The sequence below is a fragment of the Pelodiscus sinensis genome, chromosome 5, assembly GCF_049634645.1.
Source record: "Pelodiscus sinensis isolate JC-2024 chromosome 5, ASM4963464v1, whole genome shotgun sequence".
Lineage (NCBI taxonomy): Eukaryota > Metazoa > Chordata > Testudines > Trionychidae > Pelodiscus > Pelodiscus sinensis.
This window is the reverse complement of record NC_134715.1, coordinates 35,732,264-35,750,847: the sequence shown is the minus strand read 5'-3', so window position 1 is coordinate 35,750,847 and position 18,584 is coordinate 35,732,264. Positions and strand designations below refer to the sequence as shown.

The 18,584-nt window shown below is 42.2% G+C and overlaps 1 protein-coding gene across 5 annotated transcripts in view; it reads left to right on the top strand.

The window, feature by feature from the left end:
• Positions 1-13,066, top strand: part of PDE5A (phosphodiesterase 5A) — a 104,155-nt gene extending 91,089 nt beyond the window's left edge. For all 5 annotated transcript variants that reach the window (XM_075929817.1, XM_075929816.1, XM_006112599.4 and 2 more), the window contains exons 19-21: positions 238-312; positions 1,331-1,414; positions 5,528-13,066. In XM_075929817.1, the coding sequence (XP_075785932.1) occupies positions 238-312; positions 1,331-1,414; positions 5,528-5,665 (297 nt within the window). In that variant the 3' untranslated portion in view covers positions 5,666-13,066. The remainder of the gene's footprint in view (positions 1-237; positions 313-1,330; positions 1,415-5,527) is intronic.
• Positions 13,067-18,584: the final 5,518 nt, after the last annotated feature.

The following is an 18,584-nucleotide window of genomic DNA, read 5'->3' as shown; positions in this document are numbered from 1 at the left end:
ATGTTTAATTTGACATTGTGTTGTTTGACTGAGACAGCTTAGTGGGCCTACCTCACTATTCGAGATTTTGCATGTAGGCTCATTTAAACCACCTGGGACTTCATATTGGTGTACAGAACTCTTTTCAGGATCAGGGCCTTCTTCCTTATTCACTCAGGGCAGACACCCAGCAATAACACTTTCTGTATTGACTATAGGCCTTTAAAATTAATGAACAGCATGTGACATTTCTTACAGATAGCTGAACTTGTTGCTACAGAATTTTTTGACCAAGGAGATAAAGAAAGAAAGGAACTCAACATAGAACCAATAGTAAGTAAGAAAGCCATGTGTGGGAGCACCTCTTTCCAAATAATTACTGCCAGCAAGACTTTCTTTTTTTAAAATGATGTTGGTTTTGGGTACCAGAGTATGGAACGAGCTTCTTCCCAATCTGACACCTGATACCTAGTTTCATTTTATTGTTCCCAAACATCTGAAGCTGACCATTGCAATAGAGCAAAGAGCGTGAATTTCTCCAAGGTAGCTGGTAGTGCTTCTAAATGATAAAGGAAGAGAGTTCTTAAAAAGTAGTGCAAACATAATTTCACCCTCCTAATGTGGGCTTCAGCTTCCACTGATGATCTGTACCCTGCCAGTCCAGGTAAAAGACCCCAGAAATTGTTCAGGCAGCCAAGTTACCTACTTGACAACACATTGTGCTGCTACTCTTCTATGCTTTCTAAGGCGTTGCTACACAGTTCGGCTACGTCTACACTGGTATGATTTTCCGAAAATGCTTTTAACGGAAAACTTTTCCGTTAAAAGCATTTTCGGAAAAGCACGTCTAGATTGGCAGGATGCTTTTCCGCAAAAGCACTTTTTGCGGAAAAGTGTCCGTGGCCAATCTAAACGCGATTTTCCGCAAAATGGTTTTAACGGAAAAGTTTTCCGTTAAAAGTATTTTCGGAAAATCATGCCTGTGTAGACGTAGCCATTTTCGCGATCGGGGCTTTTTTGCGGAAAACAGTACTGTGCTGTCTACACTGGCCCTTTTGCGCAAAAGTCTTTCGGAAAAAGACTTTTGCCTAAACGGGAGCAGCATAGTATTTCCGGAAAAGCACTGACGATCTTACATGAGATCGTCAGTGCTTTTCCGGAAATTCAAGCAGCCAGTGTAGACAGCTGGCAAGTTTTTCCGCAAAAGCAGATGATTTTGCAGAAAAACTTGCCAGTCTAGACACAGCAGTCTAGATTAACACTTGGCTTTTTTTTAAACTTATTTTAATATGTAACTGATCCACTGTGCATGTTTGCTGTGAAAACTGAGTACTTCTTTTTGTATTTTCAGGATTTAATGAACAGAGAAAAGAAAAATAAAATTCCCAGCATGCAGGTTGGATTCATAGATGCCATTTGTTTACAACTCTATGAGGTACTCTATTTGAGAGGGAACTCTTTTCATAGATTGTACAACTAACAAAACCAGAGAAGAGCATTGTAGCCTGCAACAAGTGCAGAGGCTGTCATTAGAACCAAGTTTGCTATTGTTCAGTTGTTGAATAATAGATGAGAAATCCTTTGTTGTTTGTTATTCAATAGTCCATCTGGGCAAAAGACTATTTCAGTGTTTATCATTAACTGCTTACTTAGATGATTGAAGGGGTTTCTTATAATCATTGCAAAAGCGGGGCAAGAGGCAGTGTGGTCTCATGATTGCACCTGGAGAATAGGTGTTGGATCCCTAAATTCTATTCCTGGCTCTGCCACCGAGTTGCCATGTACTTTTGAGACAACCTCTCTGTGCCTCGCTATACCCATTGATAAAATTCATAGTACCCATCTGTCTCACAGTAGAAGTTTTTGTGGCTTAATTAAGGGTTGTAAAGTACTTTGAAATCTTTGGGTGAGAGATGCTGCACAAGTGCAAACCATTATTATGTTAACGTATATATGCACCAAGTTTCAAATTATAACTACAAAACACAACAGAACCTACTGATGTTTTTTGCATCTTAGCCACAAACTGTGCACTGCTTAACTAGGTGCTTAATCAGTTTATGTTGTGTATGAAAACATAGCTAATTTCCTGTCTTTGAGACTAGTTGAGTGTCTCCACAGAGTGTGTCATGTATTCTGGAGGCAGTTATTAAGAACTGAAACTTGGGGAGCAAATAGGAACGTAGCCCCCAAAATCTATCCATGGGAAATGTGAGCAAGATGATTTCACACATTCATTCCTCAACTTGTATTCCACTTCAAAGGCACTCTGCGTGAATGCCCATCTGCAGGTTGAGAGGAGGCAGGGATGGCTGTTCTCTTTCACCACTGAAATACCACAGCACAAATGATCAAGTGACTGAGCACAGAGTCAGCAGTCATGTGAATCTTCCCATTCTGTGCTTCGGAAATCAACAGCAGTGAAATATAGTGGCAGTTGTTCTTGGAGAACCCCAGACAACTACTTCCAGTGGAAGGCAGGCGGCTGTAGTGGACAGAGTGGCTGTGTCCTATAGACCCTCTCTCCAGAAGACCTGTTATTTCTGCAGATGCATTATGATCCATACAGATCTTGGAGTCCATAGGTTTATGGGACTGAATAGCTGGCATTTTCCCAAAGGGGGGAGACAACCCAACCTCCAACACAAGAATTTTAGGGAAATCTAGAGAGAAACTACCAAAGGGTCACTGGGTCTCATGTCAACTACTTATCAAAGGGTAGACTGTGCCCAATCCTTGTGTGGGTATGCAAGTGTATGGGGAGTATAAGGTATGTCCTTCTTGTACCCACACTTCATAACAAAATTGCATTGTTGAGTATTCCTGAGAACAAGGTCTGCTGCTAGCTAGTGGCAGTAGCCACCAGGATGATGTGCACAACAACCTCCCCTGCACTGATCAAGATCCAAGGAGAGTTCACACTCCACTCTTTATGAGCGTGCTGCATTTCGCAAGAGCTCTGGGAGATGTTACTTGAGACACAGTGCCACCTTGTGCGTCCCTTGGAGCAGTGTTGCTCTGTGCTGTGAGAGAAATACTCAACTAAACCACTGAACTTCATATAATAGGAACTGAAACTAACAGACTGGCAGCTTCTAGGATCCTATTTAGGAATGCAGGACCACACAAGAGAAGAGTTATTTCTGCTGATTCATGCTGGCAGGTGGGTCCTATTAACTGTCCCCCAGGTTAAAAGAGGGTTTGGCCTATCTCTATGGAGCAGAGAAAACGAGAGCACTAAGATCCTAGAGGTAAATATGCATAAAACAGCCTAGGGATGTTAAATTTTGATTAATTAACTAATCGAATAGTTGATGGAATGTGCATTGACTATTTTATTAGTCAATAGGGCACCTCTGCCTTTGAAGTGCAGCAACCACCCTAGCGCAGTTGCTACACTTCAAAGGTGAAAGCGCTGCAGGGAGCATGGGGCTAGCAGGGCAGTGCCCCGCTGGCCACATACTCACCACAGTGTTTCAAAGCGGCAGTGTTGCATGGAGCCCGGGGTCAGCTGGGGACTCCCCGGCTGACCCCGGGCTCCTTGCAGCACTGCCATTTTGAAACACCACAGGGAACCCAGCATCAGGCTCCACACAGCGTTTCAAAGCGGCAGCGCCACACGAAGCCCGGGATCAGCGGGGGAGTGCCCAGCTGATTCCAGGCGCCATGTGGCACTGCTGCTTTGAAATGCCACATGGAGCCCAGGGCAAGCTTGAGTGTCCCCAGGCTGCATGCAGTATTTGAAAGCAGCAGCGCTGCATGGAGCCTGGGGTCTATCCCCAGGCTCCATGTAGCGCTGCTCCTTTGAAGCACCCCCTCCTCACTGCCTCTTTCTGATAGAGGCAGCAAGTAGGGGGAGGGAGGGAGTGACCAGTCGACTAGCCTGTCAACGATCCAATAAGCATTTGCTTATCAGATAGTCAACTAGTCATTCACATCGCTAAAACAGCCCAGTTTGGGAGAAAGCTTAAGCTGGGACATTTGCTTTGGTGTTGTCATTCAGGTTAACAATAGATACAAGCCCCATGAAAAAGCTAACTTTGGAGCAGATCCATGTTAGATATATTCTGTTTGGAGCAGGGTGGGAACTCTGCCTGCTTTCTTTAATGAGTAACACGTAATGAAACAATGAATCATTTCAGATTAAGTCACTTGGAAAAAGAACAAACGACCTGTTCATTCTCCAGTGTGCTAGCCCTTTAAAAATAATCAATAAGCACAACTGTTAGTTTGGCCTGCCCATTCATTGGCTTTTTCATAACCTTTCTTCCTGTCCCTAAGAGTATCTCACACATGCTGCAGGCAGGATTGAAAGTTTGGCTTTCCATTTTACCAAAAATCTATCAAGTCCAAGTGAATGGGCTTGAGGCAGAAATCACTGGGTGAAATTCTGTGGCCTGTGTTATGCAGAATGTCAGACTAGCTGGTCATAATGGTCTTTTCAGACCTTAAAAAAAATCTATGAATCTATAAATAACAGCACAACTGTTTCATTCATCTCACTGATTTCAATGCTGACATTTAATTAAACTGTTCTAGCGTTTTAAACCATTTAAACATATACAGAAAATTAAATGGTATAATTCCAGTGAATTGTACTTAATGGGCCTGATTTTTCTCTCAGTGATATAAATCAGAATAATTCCAACGAAGACAGTAGGCCAGTTCCTCAGTTTTACTGGTGTCAATGGAACTATACTGATTTACACCAGGATATGGCCCAGTGGTGTTATATTGTTGTAAAACTATCAGAAGAAAAAGGAGAATTTGGCATCACCATCTTTTACTATTTGAATGAGAATTAAGTTTCATGAGTGAAATCCTAACTGATTTCTTCTTCATTAACTTCAGCCCTTGTTTTTTGTGTGGTCAGTCATTAATAAGTCTGACAGACAGTGGGTTTTGTGATTACTCATGTGAGTAGTTCCACTGAATTCCAGAGGATAATAGAAGTAAAGGGCTGTGTGTTCATTATATGTGACTGCAGATGAAGCAAAAAAAAATCACAAAAATGCTCATGGATTTTACATTTTTCATTAAAATGTAGTTTCAGTGGAAATTACTTGACCTTTTCTTGTATTTATCCATTCTATCCTAATCCAAACAGTGGAATTCAATTCTGTTTCCAAACTTGTTCTCTGCTTTACTTTCATTAGTCCAGTAACTCACTATTGCCTGGTCTATACTAGAAGATGAAAAATAATTGAGAATGGTTATTAAACACAGCTATTCGCTAGACCTTTCTTAATCAGCTGCAGAATACTTAGGAGCCAAATGACCCTTGTGTAATTCTGTTAAATCAGTAATTGCTTCAGTAATAAAAATGGACATTCGTATGTGTCAAATAATTGAGTTCATTTTGGATTTGGAGTGAGAGGGAGCTTTGCTTAAAATCAGTTTTTCCAACACAATTCCACTATCTATTAGTATAACCAAGTTCTGTGTTTCAAACATATTCTAGTGCCTCCAACAGGCACATCTTAAGGAGCACAGGAAAACTGTGTCTTTTATTATGCATTACTAGTCTGCTTTGTTTTATTTCTTCCAGGCCCTGACACATGTATCTGAAGCCTGCTACCCTCTTCTGGATGGCTGTAGAAAGAATAGGCAAAAATGGCAGTCCTTAGCTGAACAACAGGAGAAGAATCTGATTAATGGAGAAAGCAATCAGCCCAAGCGGAACTGAGATTCTGATTCAGCAAATATAATTTTGAGTTTACATGGAAGATACAGTAATGTGAGGATACTACATTTTGCTATACACTGTAGGGATTTAGAGTATTATTTGCCACTATTGTATTTAAAAACATATATGTATTTTCCCGGCGCATAGCATGACCATTTTTATTTGATTGATGTATAATGAATGTATACTTCTTATATTTCATTTAGGTGAAGTAGAAAATTAGAATTGCAGAGTTTTCTCTGATCAGTTCTACACAGAGGTACGAATACAGTTACCAGACTGTCTTTGAAAGCATTTTACTTTACAGGTGTACATAGTTGTTTAGTATTTGATGAGTGGCCAGTACCTTAAAGATTACCATATATGGCACTTTGTCTGTTATTTTTTGTTATGTAACTGTAAGTAATAAGCAATGTTGTTTATTCTTTTGCAAGAAGTCTGAAGGCAAAAAGGAGCTTGGGGGTTAAAATTCACTCTAAAAGCCTAATCAACAATTGTTGTGAAGAAAAAACTCTCATTGAAATCTGGGAGAGCCTCATTTATATGGGAATGCAGGATTGGGTCCCAGTTGACAAAATACAGGGACTTGTGAGATATAAAAGCAAAAGACATTGGTACAGTATAAGAGTTTCTCAACAAAATGGTCATACCTTTTTGAGAAGTATTTAAAAAATACTGTGAATTACTAGACAATCAGGGACCTTAAGTGAGATTTTCAGTGGAAGTGTCAAGAAATTACACAGAGATGGTGAAAGCTGCTCAATGAGATGGTAAGATACCACAACTCACAGGCTGCGTCTAGACTGGCATGATTTTCCACAAATGCTTTTAACGGAAAAGTTTTTCCGTTAAAAGCATTTGTGGAAAAGAGCGTCTAGATTGGCACAGACACTTTTGCGCAAAAGCACTTTTTGCGGAAAAGCGTCCGTGCCAATCTAGACGCGGTTTTGCGCAAGAAAGCCCTGGTCACCATTTTCGCCATCGGGGCTTTTTTGCGCAAAACGGTTCTCAGCTGTCTACACTGGCTCTCTTGCGCAAAACGGGAGAGTCATTGTATTTGCGGAAGAACACTGACAATCTTACATTAAATCGTCAGTGTTCTTGCACAAATTCAAAGCAGCCAGTGTAGACAGCTGGCAAGTTTTTCCAGAAAAGCAGCCGCTTTTGCGGAAAAACTTGCCAGTCTAGACGCAGCCACAGTGTAGCTAGCAGGGTGTCTGGAAGAACTTGACAGATGCAGAGATGGAAGAAACAGAATGGATGTAAAGAGAAGTAAAATGAGCTAACCAGGATCATTATTGAGCTGCTGATAATATCGTCATACTGCAAATGAACTGATTGTTGTTATAACCAACTGATTGACACAAGAGAAGCAAGGCTCAGGAGAATGTGATAGTGGAAGCATGTGATGAAAAAACTGGCCGAGTCAAGAATATGATCTGGAAAAGGGTATATTTCTGGTGGTTGTTAGTGAGTCTCTGATTTGTTAGACTAGTAGCACTAAGCAATGACCGTGACCACTTTGAAGACTTGCTTGTAATTGAAGATGGTTTTTATAAGTTAACTTAGGAAACTAGAATGCTTTTATTTAAAAAAAAATATTATTAGCACTTACTCTGATAGAAATAGTTTATATCTAGATGAAATCTTAAAACAAAAAGTAAAGGAAGACTGAAAGAAAAAGCAAGTGAGCATACTGCAGGAACTTAAAATTATTAAACAAGATAAAACAAGCATTAAGAGACAGTGGGTTTGCAGCAGATATGGAGGAATTCATTCTTTCAATTTATTGTTTTTCTTTTTTTACTAGGAAATGCCTAATAAATTATTTTTAATGAGCCACTGGGCATGAACCCGAGAAAACGTCTGGACAAGACAGTCCCCAAAACTCTAGAATTAAGGAAGCACAATTGCCATGTGTAGCCATGATGAGAAGATTAAATGAGAGAGGGGCTCATAAAATTTCTCAATAATGCAGATATAGCATTTGCTGTGTAGAAAACCACAAAGATGCTGCTGATTTTCATATCTATAAGAATATTTTATATTACATACCAGCTATTGAGATGGCCAAACCTGATATATCTGAGTGTGCATTTTGTTTACCTGAATCATTCAAGTTCATGCAATTTTAGTTGGAAACTGAAAGAAATATCCCTCTCCCCTCCACCCATGAGATTGTCAGTACCATGGGCTTACAATTAATCTTTAATGCTGTGAAAACAGCCTCTCTTTGCCATCCCTGCTGATTCTGGTCTTAGAAGGAAAAAAAGAGACAAAGTCACTCAAGTATAAGAAATAATAGAGGAAAGGTTAAGTAAATGTTTCAGACTGTTCCAAAATATTAAGTTTAGTTCTAGAAATAAGGAAATGTAGGAGGTTGTTCTTATTGTTTTCTGCAGCATTTCAACCAATCCAATTAAATGGATTTAACTCTATTTTAAGGTTCCCTGTGAACATCAGTACATTGTTATTGCAGCCAAATTTGAAAATATTTCCTATGAAAAAATATTTTCTAAGCTGTTTGTCAACTTGAGTTTCCATAAGTCTAATGTATAATTTTAATAATGAAGAATTCTTTGAGTATTATGATATGCAGTACTCTGCGTGTCTATGCATACATAATATGAGCTGTGTGTATACATAATATATATTTTATATACAGGCACAAACACAATCATCATCCTTAAGACTTGTCATTATTCTTTAGATAAATAGCTAAGATTTACCTCACAATGTGCAGTATTTCTGTGTTCTTTTTATTATAGGAATTAGCATTCTGCAGTTACTGAAATAAAATTATTTTCTTATCTAAGACAATTTTATATGTGAGTGGATAAAGTATAGGTTTATTCTTGCTAGCGTAATTGAGAGCAAAACTTAATTGGGGATGACACAACAAATGAACCATAATAACATTACTGTTAGTGATGTGGCATTAATAATTAGAGCCCAACTATTATGTATCTTATTTGCTGTAATCTCTGTGTGTGTACAACATAGGGGTTTTTTTCATGGCTTGATTTATATTTTTAAATAATGCAAAAGAATGGTGGAGTGATATCTTTGTTAAATAACATATAGACATCACTTTTTACTTCCACTGAAATATAGACGATTACTAGTATTGTCATATATTTAAGGTATTCCCACAAAATCTCTCCCTATAGAGGAAAGCATATATATATTGGAACAAAAATAGCATTGTGTTCTACATAAGCTGTCTGTCAAAATGTTGTCTTAACATACCTGTATCTGTATTTAAAAAAAAACACATAGGCTACGTCTACACTGGCCCCTTTTTCGAAAAGGGCATGCTAATTTTCAACTTCAGAATAGGGAAATCCGCGGGGGATTTAAATATCCCCCGCGGGATTTAAATAAAGATGTCTGCCGCTTTTTTCCGGCTTGGGGAAAAGCTGGAAAAAAGCGTCTAGACTGGCCCGATCCTCCGGAATAAAGCCCTATTCCGGAGGATCTCTTATTCCTACTTCGGGCTTCCTGGAATCAGCCGCTGATCTGTTTCAGCAGCGGCTGAATCGGGGACCCCTGGGGCAGAGCAGCTGGGGTACTGCCGGGTTGGTCCCGCAGCCCCGAGGGGCGGCGCTACGGGATCAACCTGGCAGTCCCCCAGCTGCTCTGCTCCCGGCTTCCCCGATTCAGCTGCTGGTCAGTTTCAGCAGCAGCTGAATGTAGGAAGCCTGTCCGGCTGCCCCAGCACTTCCGGGTTCCTGATGGTGCCGGACCATCAGGAGTCCCGGAGCATTGGATGCCGGACTAATGGAGTTTTACTGTACAAACTTTTTAAAAGTAATTATTTAGGCCTTCTGTTACATATTTTAGGCTAATTCAGAGAATGATCAGAGCATTATAGTGTGTTTGTCTGCCTGAAAGCCAATTCATGATTGCAATTTTTGTTTTATGGCTTTAGCATGATTGGTTTGTGTGCAGATAACAGATACTTTTTGCCTTTGGTAACATAGGTGACCATGTAGGAAATGTAATGGTTCTGTGCCTGAAATATGTTGTACTTGCAGATGGAAATTTTCAAAGCTAACTTTGTTTAGCTACACAGCTTTCCTTATTTTGATCAGGAGTTGTGTCTAAATGCCTTAGTAAGCTGTATGCCAAATTCTGCCCCGATTAACATCCTGTGCGTCCAGTTGAGTCAATGAGAATTGTACAAGACATAAATTGGGATAGAATTTAACCCTTGTATCCAATCCTGCTCCCATTGGAGTGTTCAGGAATTTTGACATTAATATTTTTGGGATCAGGATTGGGCTCACTGTGTTCTTCCTATTGCTTTGAATTAAGACACCAAAAGAGATCAAAGTGAGGCCAAATTTTGCCCTCATATGTACATGAATATTCTCACTGAATATTCTCATAATTCTAGGACAAAATTTAGTCCCTTAATATAGACCTTTGTTTTTTCTTTTCTTTTTCTTAAAAAAAGAGGAAGGATCTTAAGCAGGAAGAATAAAACTTGTCTATTCAGCAAGATACCACCTCTGTAATATTAACTGGAGAACAAACAGGCTTCCTGTTATTTTTGCATCCAGTAAAAGCAGTTAAGGAAAAATCACACACAGATTTTTAATAGCTACTTATTTGTACTGTTGATTATAAATCAATAGCATCTCCGTTAACTATTCTCTAATTCCCCCTCCCCCACCAATTTGTAGCTAAGTGGGTCAACACATGCTGCATTCAGTTTGTTGGGATGCTGACAAGATATTGATAGTGAGTTCTTTCTTTGTGTGAAACTTTAAATAGTGGCAGGACTATCTCTTTACAATAATGGGTTTGATTTTTCAGAACCCTACTTTTGCCTAGTGCACGTGCAACTCAAGTGCATACAAAAGCAAGCTATTGAAAAGCCAGCTCAATATATAGGTTGAACCTCTCTAACCTGGTACTTTTGGGTCAGTCAACATCAGTGGACTGGCACGATTTTAGTTAGCTGGATGTCCACTTATCATAGCTAAGGCCTCCTTTCCCATGGTCCCATAAAGTTTGATAGCCACCAGTCCTGGCTCTCAGTATTCTTCTTCCAACATCCCAGTAAGCAGCTGAAAATGTTGCTAGACAATATTGACCTCCCATGATCGGCCTGTTCTCTGGTTTGGCACTGTTCAAGTCCCATGGGTGCCAGAATAGAGAGGTTCAACCTGTACTTCATTTGGGGATAGCTCTGAGATGCTGAGTTCAGGTGTGGAATCTAATCTGGATCTAAGATGCTTCAGTTTCAAGGGGCATTTGGTCCTACTATTCTAGTTCAGTCCATTATATAGAGAAGCCTGAAGTCAAGTCAAATGTAGATCTTAAAAATGTATGGGGCACTGAATCAGTGTTTTGGTTTGATCTCATCACAACTGTGAACCAGCATCAATGTAGAAAGTGCTGATTCATGCAATACATTATGATATTGTAACGCAGTATCTCTTAAAGGCCTGGTCCTGTGGGTAGAATTTTCATTAACTATAATTGGGAGCTTGGCATATGTGTGGATTTAGAATATTCTTATATAACTAATCATGTAGTCTACTTTCCGCAAGCACCCTGCTATTTCTAAAATCCCTGGCCTGTAACAATCATAGAATCATAGAATCATAGGACTGGAAGGGACCTCGAGAGGTCATCGAGTCCAGCCCCCCGCCCTCAAGGCAGGACCAAGCTCCGTCTACACCATCCCTGACAGATGTCTATCTAACCTGTTCTTAAATATCTCCAGAGAGGGAGATTCCACCACCTCCCTTGGCAATTTATTCCAATATTTGACCACCCTGACAGTTAGGAATTTTTTCCTAATGTCCAATCTAAACCTCCCCTGCTGCACTTTAAGCCCATTACTCCTTGTCCTGTCCTCAGAAACCAAGAGGAACAAATTTTCTCCTTCCTCCTTGTGACACCCTTTTAGATATTTGAAAACCGCTATCATGTCCCCCCTTAATCTTCTTTTTTCCAAACTAAACAAGCCCAGTTCATGAAGCCTGGCTTCATAGGTCATGTTCTCTAAACCTTTAATCATTCTTGTCGCTCTTCTCTGTACCCTTTCCAATTTCTCTACATCTTTCTTGAAATGTGGCGCCCAGAACTGGACACAGTACTCCAGCTGAGGCCTAACTAGTGCAGAGTAGAGCGGCAGAATGACTTCACGAGTTTTGCTTACAACACACCTGTTGATACAACCTAGAATCATATTTGCTTTTTTTGCAACAGCATCACACTGTTGACTCATATTCAACTTGTGGTCCACTATGACCCCTAGATCCCTTTCCGCCATGCTCCTTCCTAGACAGAAGGAGCCCTTATAAGAACTCTCCAGATGCCTGCATTGCTTTAAAACATGGGTCTGAGGCTTTTTGTTTGGACACTCATAAAATTGAGAGTCATCATCTGAGTCAGATCTGGGTATCGGTGACATTTTGCTAGATACAGCAAATTGTGACATCAGGTTCTTTCTGTTTTCAGGATCACTAGCTGAATGAAAATTGCATGGAAAGTCTTGTTTTCCACAGAGAGAGGTTGGTTTCCATGGTAAAATTCATATCTAAGCACCATTTGTAAATGTATATTAATTAAGTGTGCTAAACAGTAGCTGACTTTTGCTAACTGCTGCACCATGAGTTTGTCAGTTCCATGATATAGGAATGATCAAATACCGACCTGAAGTAAATGGAATGATTCCTATTAACTTCAGTGGAAGTTGGACGGGGCCCCATGAGAGTTGTTGAGTGGGCCAAATTTACCTTTATTCTTGCCTATACCTATGAAGACCCTGGACCAAATTCTTGCCCTCAGTGACACCTGCATAGACTATATATATAGTTCATTCAACCAGCCTCCACTGACTTCAATGGTACCATACAGGTGTAACTGAAGTTAGAATTTGAGCCCTCTATGTATAAACATGTTAGACACATGCATGTGTCTGTTAAAGAATGTAGTGTGAAAAGCACTGTACATAGTTTAAAAATAAATTTCTATTATAGTTTAATAAAAGGAATCGTAATGAATTGTCACTTGCCACTGAGCATGTCTATTTGTATTCTTCTACATTTTCAAATATTTTAACAAAAATCTAGTTTCTGAGCACAGTATTTTTGTACTAGGCTAACAGGGTTACAGTGTATATTAGGTTCAGTTTTTAAGTAGCGTTAAAGTCTTTTGAATGTTGGCTTGTTCTTGCTTCTTCAATTTTCCCTACTACACAGTTATTCGACATAATTCTCTTCAGCTAGTTAACAGAATTGTTTGTCTTTGTTACTGTATAGTTGATAAAACAAAGAGTATACAGCTAATTAATTTTCTATGATCTAACTGCTACTCAACTACTGCTCATTCTCTTTGTATTGTTTTTCATGCTTTGTAAAATAAAAAGGAAGATGTCAGCTATGTTTTGCTGTTTGGTCATTAATTTTATTGTGGATACATTTTCAAAGCAATGTCATCATCCTGATCCAAGAAATTGCCTCTAATAATTTGGGTATTGTAAGTAATTGCATCTGTTTATTAAACTCTGTTGAGAGTCTGAAGATCCTGCTTTGGCACATTAGAGAATTTTTGCTTTAGTATTAGAAAATTCCCTAAACATAAGTGGCACATTATTTCCTCTCCTACCCCTTCATTAAAAACAAAAACAAACAAAACTAGAAAGAAAAAAGAAAACTGGCTGTTATTTCCCACTAGAGAGCACTGCAGTTACACATACCAGGGCTGTCACAAGATATCTTAAACAAAATACAGGACTATGTAGCACTTTAAAGACTAACAAGATGGTTTATTAGATGATGAGCTTTCGTGGGCCAGACCCACTTCCTCAGATCAAATAGTGGAAGAAAATTGTCACAATCATATATACTAAAGGATACAATTAAAAAAAATGAACACATATGAAAAGGACAAATCACATTTGAGAACAGAAGGGGGATGAAGGAGGGGGGAAGGAAGGTAAATGTCTGTGAGTTAATGATATTAGAGGTGGGGAAAGGTAAATGTCTGTGAGCTAATGGTATTAGAGGTGATAATTGGGGAAGCTATCTTTGTAATGGGTAAAGATAAGGAAACTTTCATTTTAGGTCAAAAAGTGGATATAGAATGACCATTTTTGTTCAGGAACAAAAAACAGGACTATGTAGCACTTTTAAAGACTAACAAGATGGTTTATTAGGTGATGAGCTTTCGTGGGCCAGACCCACTTCCTCAGATCAAATAGTGGAAGAAAATTGTCACAACCATATATACTAAAGGATACAATTTAAAAAAATGAACACGTGAAAAGGACAAATCAATTTCAGAACAGAAGGGGGATGGGGGGAAGGTAAATGTCTGTGAGCTAATGATATTAGAGGTGATAATTGGGGAATCTATCTTTGTAATGGGTAAGATAATTAATGTCTTTGTTTAAACCTAAGTGTAAAGTGTCGAATTTAAGCATGAATGACAGTTCAGAGGATTCTCTTTCAAGTGTGGTCTGAAAAGGTCTTTGAAGCAGGATGCAGGTACAGGCAGTCCCCGAGTTACGCGGATCCGACTTATGTCGGATCCGCAGTTACAAACGGGGCCCTTCCTCTCCCTGGTCTCCAGCAGACCAGGGAGAGGAAGCAAAGCGGCGGAACACGCGGGCAGCGGACAGGGCTGTCCGCTGCCCGCGTGTTCCGCCGCTTTGCTCCTCGTCCCCCTGGTCTGCAGACCAGGGGGACGGGGAGCAAAGCAGAGCAAAGCCACGGAGCCCGAGGGCAGCAGGACAGCCACGGCGCGTCTGGGCTGTCCCGCTGCCCCCGTGCTCCACGGCTTTGCTCCGGACGCCTGTGGTACAGCAGCTGGGGCGCTGCCGGTTGGTCCCGTAGCGCCGCTCTGGGCGCTACTGGACCAACCCGGCAGCACCCCAGCTGCTCTGCCCCAGGCGTCCTGATTCAGCCACTGCTGGTCAGTTTCAGCAGCGGCTGAATCAGGAAGCCTGGGGCAGAGCAGCTTGGGTGCTGCTGGGTTGGTCCAGTAGCGCCGAGGAGCGGCGGCGCTACTGGACCAACCCAGCAGCACCCCAGCTGCTCTGCGCCAGGCGTCCCAAGTCAGCCGCTGCTGAAACTGACCAGTGGCTGACTACAGGAAGCTCCTGCCCCGGGCTTCCTGGAATCAGCCGCTGATCAGTTTCAGCAGCAGCTGACTTGGGGATGCCTGGGGTTCTTAAGTTGAATCTGTATGTAAGTCAGAACTGGCGTCCAGATTCAGCCGCTGTTGAAACTGATCAGTTTCAGCAGCAGCTGAATCTGGACGCCAGTTCCGACTTACATACAGATTCAACTTAAGAACAAACCTACAGTCCCTATCTTGTACGTAACCCGGGGACTGCCTGTAATCAAGTTGTTAAGACAATGTCCTTTCTGGTTGAAATGACAAGAAACTGTTTTTTCTTTGTTTTGTTTCAGTTAATGATGTCAAAGTTTTTCATGTCAACATTTCTGATTCAAAAGTTTTCAGAATGTTTTTGTTGAGATGTTTTAATATTTCAAACTTCAGTTCTATTTTGGAACGGACTTTAATTTCAAAATTTCCTGTGGGATAAAAATTCCATGTTCCAAACAGCTCCACTATTTTTGTTTGTCAGTACTGGTGTTACATACACCTGACAGCCACCAGATGGCTCTGGTTATATAGGGCAGTGTTTCTCAACCACTAGTACGAGTACCCGTAGGGGTACTCGAGAGAAGTCTGGGGGGATACATCAACACAACTGAAATTTGGAGGAAACTAAATTCTTGTTTTAAGTTTTACAGTGATTTATTACTTTTGTACTTTTTACACCCAAAAATTTCATCGACTGCCCAGCTACGATTAAGTTGTTTAAACAAATGTGTTGCAATGGTAAAAAAAAATTGTGTGTGTCTGAAAACTGTAGGTACTGGGTGTACTTATAATTTTTTTTTTAAAGGGGTTACTTGTAATTTTTTTTGAAAGGGGGGTTCTTTATAAAAAAAGTTGAGAAACACTGATATAAGGGATAGAAGAGAGTTTCCTTTCCATAACTCCCAATTACAATTTGTACAGTGTGAAACTAAATGAAATACCCAGCGTGTGCTGTGGTCTCTACTGCTACTCCTACAGTTTGATAGGTTGAACTGTGCAGGCTGGCCTCTATGAAGCAGAAGACTGAAGGAGCATATCATAATACACTAAGGCCGTGGTCCCCAACACGGTGCCCGCGGGGGCATTTCCATGCGCCCGCTAGGTGCTCGGGGCTGGCCTGGCACCGGGCGCATGGCGGGGGGAGCGCCGGCCCCGGGCGCACGGCGCTGGCGGGGGGAGCGCCGGCCCTGGGCGCGCAGCGCTGGCGGGGGGAGCGCCGGCCCCGGGGGCACAGCCCTGGCGGGGGGAGCGCCGGCCCCGGGCGCATGGCGGGGGGAGCGCCGGCCCCGGGCGCGCGGCGCAAGGCAGGGGGAGCGCTGCCCCCGGGCATGCGGCTATGGGGGGGGCCGCCCCCGGGGCGCAAGTGTCCCCGCCCCCTGGCGCCCGGTGGGCGAACGGCCACGCCCCCTGGCGCCCGACAACCTTGAAAGGTTGGGGACCACTGCACTAAGGCTACGTCTAGACTGGCATGATTTTCCGGAAATGCTTTTAACGGAAAAGTTTTCTATTAAAAGCATTTTCGGAACAGAGCATCTAGATTGGCATGGACGCTTTTCCGCAAAAGCACTTTTTGCAGAAAAGCGTCTGTGACCAATCTAGATGCGCTTTTGCGCAAAACAAATCTCAGCTGTCTACACTGGCCCTTTTGTGCAAAAATTTTGCGCAAAAGGGACTTTTGCCCGAACGGGAGCAGCATAGTATTTCCGCAAAAAGCACTGATTTATTACAGTAGGAAGTCAGTGCTTTTGCGGAAATTCAAGAGGCGAGTATAGACAGCTGGCAAGTTTTTCCGGAAAAGCGGCCGATTTTCCAGAAAAACTGGCCAGTCTAGACACAGCCTAACAGTCCATTCAACAGCAGTGTTGACAAGTTCCAGAGAAAGCTCCACAGAAACATACCTTTGCATGTAAGGGGTAAAGAAGGGGTATCCTGGGAAGGTGGGGACACAGTTTGAGTGCTGGTGGCCTTCCCCCTTTTGGGGGGGGGAGCTTCTGCCTCTACTGGTTACTGGGAAATAGGCGATAGCCTCTCTGGGATGATGGAAATATAAGGCTGGCACCTCTGGGAGACCCAGAAGGTAAGAAAAGGGTACAGAGGAAAAGCTTAAGAGGAAACAGAATTTAGCTGCTGACTAGCAGATGCTTAGAGAATGTGGACACAATGGCAGGCCTGGGTTCCCCTGCCAGGCACTGGGAAAGTGGTGTCAGCTGGTCATTATTAAGAGGGGACTTCAGTACACTGGTAGGTAGGGGAAGCTGCTGAACGACCTGGCTAGAGGGCCAACTCACATAAAGGAAGCAGGAGTTCATGGTGCAAGATAGGGGCTGTAAACCCTGAGAGGCAAGTGTGCCAACAGGTGGGGAGGACAATGGGGACAATTGCCCTGGGCCTCATGATTTAAAAGGTCCTCACGCCCTTTAAATCAGTGTCAGAGCACCACATGGCACACTCCAGGCACCTCTCAGGAAACTGCCATGCACTCCAGGAAGTATTTCCCTGGACGGTGGACACTGTGGTCTGGGCAGTGCTAAGGGATGGCTACCTGGGTCTCCACCCGTTCCAGCAGTGGCCCTGCTCCTTCTGGGAGCACAGAGCCAGCTCCCCAAGTTGCCCAGGATCCTGGGGGCTGTCAGTTCCCCTGGAGAGAGGCGGAGAGATGTCATGCAATTGTGGGAAGCTAATCCACAGAACAGTTGGGAGGAGAGTTGCTCTAGCAGCGAGTGGTGCACCATGTTACAAGGTGAGGGAGGGGAATGTGGACACAAGATTACTCTGATATAAGGGGAGGGTAAAAGACTGCAGGTGAGTCCCCCTCATAAAAGGTGGGTGCAATAGATAGTGGTGGATTGTGGTGGGCCAGGGCTGGAACACTCAGAAAAAAAATCGGCAGATGCTTAGTACCCACGGGCAGCCTGCTGCTGTCAATCAACTCCTCCCAGCGCCTGCTGCCTGCTGTGATTAGCTGTTCCGTGGCATGCCAGAGGCATTGGAGGGAGGGAAAGGGGTGTGGATGGAATGTGCTCAGGAATGGGCAGAACTGGCTGGGAAGGGATGGAGTCGGGTGGGAAATGGTGGGGGCCAGCACAGCAGTGGAGGTGAGGCCTGGGCAGGAGCAGGGGTTAAGCATCTCCAAAACAAGGAAGAAGCCAAGTGCTTATGGTGGAAGGCCATAACAGAGGAGGGAAAAAAATGGAGCTGCAGTATGTGGAGGCTTTTTTCCCCCCAGAGGGCACTTATGGCCTTTCCAGGCTGGACCCCAGAGTCTCCATCCCTGCAGAAGGGCACTGAAAACAACAAGAAAAGATACACACACCTATTTTAAGCCGTGTGCAAGAATAATAGCTGTGTAGAAGATAATTTACTGAATCATTCTATGGGACCACAGCCTGAAAACTGTGGAAATTCTTCTTGATAACAAGGAGAAAATAGGCCATACATTATCAGTGCAAAAGACCTGTACAGTCATCAAACACATTCCTCTTATCAACAAAGAATTACTTCTAGTTCTTGAAATGCAAGTTTGTTACTGCCTGATCCAGTAAGGGGCCCAGTTTTACAATCCTTATGAAAGTTTATTACTGATGGGGAGAAAAAAGGAAAGGATGTCAGGGTCTTCAGTTTAGTCTGTTTTGGGTTGTTGTTTTTTCAATAAACAAATTACTTGTGTGTATTCCAAACAAGTTTGAATGATGACAAGTTATCTTCTTTAAAAATCTCATGTTACATACGACTAATCTAATCACTAACTTGCTATCAGGAAACTGCTCCCATGAAATCTTAATCCTTA